General features: G+C 48.1%; 1 protein-coding gene across 1 annotated transcript in view; it reads left to right on the top strand.

Annotated features, from left to right (window-relative positions):
* Positions 1 to 1,766: 1,766 nt before the first annotated feature.
* The window catches only part of LOC311357793 (uncharacterized protein), a gene marked incomplete at both ends in the record, with an annotated part of 15,369 nt that continues 11,109 nt past the window's right edge, over positions 1,767 to 6,026 (top strand). The window contains 4 exons of the mRNA XM_084477826.1: positions 1,767 to 1,941; positions 3,415 to 3,618; positions 3,905 to 3,973; positions 4,117 to 4,159. Of these exons, the coding sequence (XP_084333952.1) occupies positions 1,767 to 1,941; positions 3,415 to 3,618; positions 3,905 to 3,973; positions 4,117 to 4,159 (491 nt within the window). The remainder of the gene's footprint in view (positions 1,942 to 3,414; positions 3,619 to 3,904; positions 3,974 to 4,116; positions 4,160 to 6,026) is intronic.

Genomic DNA, 6,026 nt, shown 5'->3' on the forward strand with positions numbered 1-6,026 from the left:
ACACACACACACACGTCAAGTACCTAACTCAATAAGTCAACCCAAGCAGCTAGTAAAGGGCTATGGCTTTGGGTATTGTTGTATTGTGTGCATTGACAATTTAAATATTGTGTTAAAAAAGGATCGATTCGCGGTTGAAATGATGCGTAGGCTACTACTGACGCATATTGGCATTGTTTTTCAATAATAAATGTTTCTAGTGTTCATCCCCATCCATACAATTATGAATGGATTCCAGAGAAAAAAACGGTGGAATTGGTGGATGCCAGTATTTGAGTAGCTGTGATTCAGATGGTAATACAACGCAAACTAGTAGGCTGAAGTCTTGTGGAGCATCACATACATCACATGTTCTCTCCTCCCTAGACACAGGCTCCATCCACAGCCGCTCTGTCTAACCTGGTCGTGGGAGTTAACACATGCAATGCAGGTGGCTACGCTTCACAAACACCGTAAACGAATCCACAAATGCACATAAATAGGCCCACGCATAGTCATATAAAACAGGTGCACCTGTCTGCAGTGCTTTCGTGTGGACGTCACGTATCACGGCCTACTACTACTCGTCTGTCGATTCACAAAAAACATGTCCCCTTACCGTTCTCTTCGCCGGCATTACTCCTCCATCATTGTGCAAAACTCGGAGCATCTAACGAGCCCTTAATTCCTGACTGACAGTCGCTCGTTCGCTCTCGCATCCCGATCTAATGTTATGGTGGAACGGTGAGATCCAAGGGTTCGGACGTACAGGGGGGCGGTACCTCTGTCCGGTACCAGCCAATCAGCGGTCCTAACGTGCAGGAGGCGGTACCTCTGTCTGATACCAGCCAATCACCGGTCCGAAGGTACAGTGGGTGGTGCCTCTCTCCGTGTCAAACCCACCGCTGATTGTTTTGTCGCGGACAGAGAGTCCCCGCCCACTGTACGTCCGGTTTGTTGGATCTCTGACGACCACCGTGTACATATTCCGCTGCAGCAGATCATAGCCACGCCTCCCTGTGATTTGACTGTCGTGTGACGTCAGACAGTGAATAGGATTCTGCTCACGCCACGCCCTCGTGGTGGAGATTGTGATTTGATGGAGATCTTAGAAGAAGTCACTTGTTTGGGTACACTCAGACTAAAACATTAAGAGTGCTGTTTTAAAAGGCTGTCTTTAATCAGTGAGCACCTTTGAATGGCCAACACGTTGCAGGATGGATGAGGTGATTGCATCTTCAATTCATTGGGAATTAATGTTTTCTCCACATCCCATCCATCCATCCATCCATCCATCCATCCATCCATCCATCCATCCATCCATTCATTCATTCGTCTCTCCCTCTATTTATCTTTCTATGTTCTTTTTTTTTAATCTATCATATGATGATTGTGTGATGATGATCATATGATGATATCATATGATGATTGGGTGATGATTTTATCTATCATCACCCTCATCATCCTCATCCTCATCAACACCGTAGGTCTACTGTCAGGATTGTTTTGGGAGATATTGTGCAACTATGACATTTCTTCCCGGTTCCGCTCTGACCACAGCGCTTTGTTCAGTCCCACTGGAGCTGGTCGAGCAAGTTATCTCACTGCCCACCGCCACCACTAGTGGTGCGACAGAGCTCTCTCTCTCTCTCTCTCTCTCTCTCTCTCTCTCTCTCTCTCTCTCTCTCTCTCTCTCTCTCTCTCTCTCTCTCGCTCTCTCTCTCTCTCTAGCCACCTGCTGCCAAAGCCTTTCAGGACAGCGTCTTTATCGAGTCCTCGCGGTTGCAATGAAGCTCGCCATCGCGTTTCTGATGCTCTTCTATGCGGGATCCACTCAGAGTAGATCTCCGCTGTCGTGTGAGGCCGGGCGGTTCCTCTTCAAGCACCAGTGCGTCCTGTGCCACCCCACCTGCTCGGAGTGCGAGGGCCATGAGCTCTTCGAATGCACCACCTGTGGAGTCGGTAAGCGGCACTCTGTTTATTATGGTGTTACAATAACTCATAGGGGGCCTGCCAACTCTTATACTAACATAACGTAATGCACGGAAAACTAAGGGGAAGATGGAATATGTATCAACGTAATATATATCAACGTTATTAATTATCAACAAGGTTTAAGTTCTGAAAGTAAAAAGCTGACTTATTCATGATATGAAGTCCTTCCTGGGAATTTTCTTTATTTGGACTTTATTTACTGGTGTAAGAAAAGTTGTTTTGGAACTATACGAGCGTATAACACTTTTACCAGTGCATGTCTACCTTGATTTACGACTAAAATTGCCAACGGTTTCCAACAAGACATGTGAAACAACTAATTAGAAAGAGACAGAATACTGTTTTATAAGCTGGAGCTTTTATTAAATGTGGATTATATAGTAGCCTAGTGCTGGGCTATTTGTTGGAAATAGCTGGGCGCTATTTTTCTTTTCCCATTCCGGCACACTCTTACGCCTTAGAACCGAGTGGCTGTGATTGGGTTTCTAATGCGAAATCTGATCATTTCAAATAGGGAGCCATTGTTAACCAAGGCAAAGAGGCAAATATCCCCCTGGGCCCTACGGATACTGTTGCATTATCTCTCTCTCTCTCTCTCTCTCTCTCTCTCTCTCTCTCTCTCTCTCTCTCTCTCTCTCTCTCTCTCTCTCTCTCTCTCTCTCTCTCTCTCTTTCGTTCATGTCACTTTCTGTCTCTCACTTCGATATCTCACACCCCCCTCTCCATTTTTAACACTCTTTCACACTTTTACCAAATGGGTGACAATTATCCCATTTATAATTCTTTGGAAGGCACGGAGTTTAGATGTTGAGTCATTCTGTTTTTTTTTCCACTATTTTACTTGTTGATGTGCTTCTTACAATTGAGCCTATACCTTTGGTGTTTGTGTGTGTGACTAACTGGTAGGCCAATGCTACGCTGGAACCAGATACTCGATGGTTATCTCTGTTTTTTTTAATACAATGTGTCATTTGGAGCAGACGTGTGCGTACTGAAAATTGTAAGCTGAGCCCACTGCCTCACATTGTAGTTTTACAGACCACCAGCAGGGGGCAGAGCATTGTTCAGAACGGTCCCAGACCCTCGGTCCCTCCTAGATCTACTCTCTCATCTCGATCTCTGCCTATCATTTGTCACTCTAGGTCTAATGGCTATTGTTCTTCTTCTCTCCCTTTCAACTGTTACTTGAGTGTTTGGGAGGTCTAATTGGCTGCAACATAGAAATGTGTTATATTTATTACCATAAAAATATATAACAAATACATTTGAACCACTTTTCACTGAGGATGGCCCAGTTTTCAGCACGTCAACGTGTGGCTTCTCCGTGTCTAGCAATAGCCCGACGCCATTTACACCGGCAGACACCAGCGCCGCTCAGAATGTGTGAAATCAAACAGGCCTCTTGTCAACCAATCCAAACGCGACCTCCCCGTCTCACAGATGAGGACGGACACGAGCGGTACCTCCACCAGCGCCGCTGCCGGCTCCACTGCCCGCGGGGGACCTACTCGGACCGGGGCCGGCGGGTCTGCCTGTCCTGCATGGCCAACTGCGAGCTCTGCACCGACGCCAACGTCTGCGCCAAATGCCGGGAGCACTACAAACTGCTGAACGGCGTCTGTCAGAAGGCCTCCTGTGAACTGGGTAAACATCCGTTAATTAGTGTATGCTGCACGCGAACCTTTAGAACCTTTAGATCGGTGGGCACAAAAATCACTGTTAACAATTATGCACCTCAGGCTCAATAGATAATAGATAATAGAATAGTGAATAGTGGATAATAGCTCCCGAGACCTTCAGTCTCTATTCACTTTGCCTTCGGCGAATAATTGTTAACTAGCGTCAGATAGGTGAGTGTCTGGGTGAGTGCGAGGCGGGTCATGTGAAGGGTGTGCTGTACGGAGGGTCCTCACGTTACGGTCTCCTGCAGGGCAGTCGGAGGATCCGGACACCGGGGAGTGCGTGGACTGCACCGCGGGGTGTAAGGAATGCTCCACAGGTAGACTTTTTGTTTCATCCTACACGGTACCCGTTCTGTATTGAGAAAGAAGGTTCTGTTTTTGTGTTATTACAATCAAATATGGTTTTCATTGGTCTAATATAGTAGAACAGGGCTAAATTGAGCCTTTCCTCTCTGCGCAGATGACCCTGAGATCTGCTCCAGCTGTGCTGAAAGTCACTTTCTGTAAGTGGTCCTGCGTGCCTTTTTATTTTATTTATGATGATGCAATCATTCTCTGTGGCTCAATGTTCATCCCTTCCCTGAAATAGTTGTTTAGACGGGCTGTATTGCATGGGGAACACGACTAAATGAGATGAGGTGAGGACAAATATCTCTGCTGCTGCTAGTACCACACTGTGTCATACCTCGACAGGCCCGTTGCATTGCAATCCTCATAGAAAATGTGTTTAAATGAATGAATGAGTTAAATGAGTTCTTGAATTAACGGCTTCTGCACAAATGTCATGTTTTGGTCATTGTCTTCTTGGTGAAGTGATTTCAGGACAACGTTATCTTCTCAAACCGTAGCCCACTTCGTTCACCGAAGACCCAGTGGGCCGCGCCGGCCGCAGAGTCAGAACAGAGCAGGGATTGTGCGTGTCTGTCCTGAGCTGGGGGCCGCCCGGTGTCGTGTGAGCCAGGTTATAATACAGCCCCCTGTCACCTGAGCCCTCACACACTGTGGCCCGCTACCCTGGCTTCTGCACGCGCTACACAGGAATGCCTCATCAGTCAATCCAATCTGTGTGTGTGTGTGTGTGCGTGTGTGCGTGTGTAAGCGTGCGTGCGTGTTTATCATCGAATATTTGAGGTTTGGATTAAAGACCAAGGCTCACCTGTTGAACCCTTCAGCAGGTAGTGCGGGGGAGCTGTACCAATGACTCAATTAGATTAGACAGTGTGTGTGTGTGTGTGCGTGCGTGTGTGTGTGTGTGTGCGTGCGTGTGCGCGTGCGCGTGCGCGCGTGTTTGTGTGTGCATGCGTGTGTTCGTGTGTGTGTGTGTGCTTTCCCAACCACAACTATGTTATTATTGTTGACTTTGTAAAGCAATCACTGAACACTTCAACTAGCTTGTTTCCTATTTCTATCGTCAATCATTAAGCCAGGTAAGGTGAAGTGAAGGGCAGACCAGCACAGAACAATACAAGTCGTTTGGTATTTAATCATTCTATGCACCAGTAAGATAGTCAATGCCCTCTGCCGTTTCCAGAGCAGATAGTGCTTTGTGGAGAATATGGGGACAGCCCAGCCGTCCTCAGCCTCTATGGCTAATGCCCATGGCATTGGGGATTCAGGACCTCTAAGTACAGCCCTTCATTTACCCTGGTCAGTTGCGTTACTTACATTTCTTTCTCAATAGTTTGTTAAATGTTCGTCTCATGTCAGACTAGCAACCCCAAAGGAATTCTCCCCATTCCTTCTCCCCTTATGAATATGTGCTCAGAGGCCCCGCCCCCCTCCCTGAGCGGGCCGCAGTCTAATATTTGCCTGGAGACTGGGCGGCCCCCCGTGGCTCCCCAGGCGGGTGTTGTTCCCAGCCAGAGGGGGGGGGCACCAGCCTCCATTGTGGCCGTAATGATGGATGCTATGTGGCGCATCCAGCTGTTCCTCTTCAAACAATCAGCGCATCCCAGCGCCGACGCCATGGCAACACAGCGGGACGTGTCTGTCTGCGGTCAGATCGTCTGATACAGAGAAAACACACACACACACACACACACACACAGGGGGTAGAGACGGCAGCAGAAGGTTAATTTGTCTTCGTTATTTGTTACCGTCTGAATGCGTGTTTGTGTTCAACCGGTGCTGTCTGACATCTTTAAAAGCCAACCTGTCGGCCACTCAAACACCTGACGCGTCACGGCGGCGAGGAAACAGTTGAACTTTCAGCCTCATGAACAACAAGAGACCCACAACGGGGGAGAAAACCAAGGCGCACATCATTCACGCTGCGGTTCTCGTTCCCTGATTGTTTGTGCTGGAGGCCGGTGCTCTTGGCCCTCGGTGCTGCAGCCCGGTTCGCTGCAGGCCGGTGGCGGTCTGCGCTGG

The sequence above is a fragment of the Micromesistius poutassou genome (assembly GCF_964030765.1).
Source record: "Micromesistius poutassou genome assembly, chromosome: 13".
Lineage (NCBI taxonomy): Eukaryota > Metazoa > Chordata > Actinopteri > Gadiformes > Gadidae > Micromesistius > Micromesistius poutassou.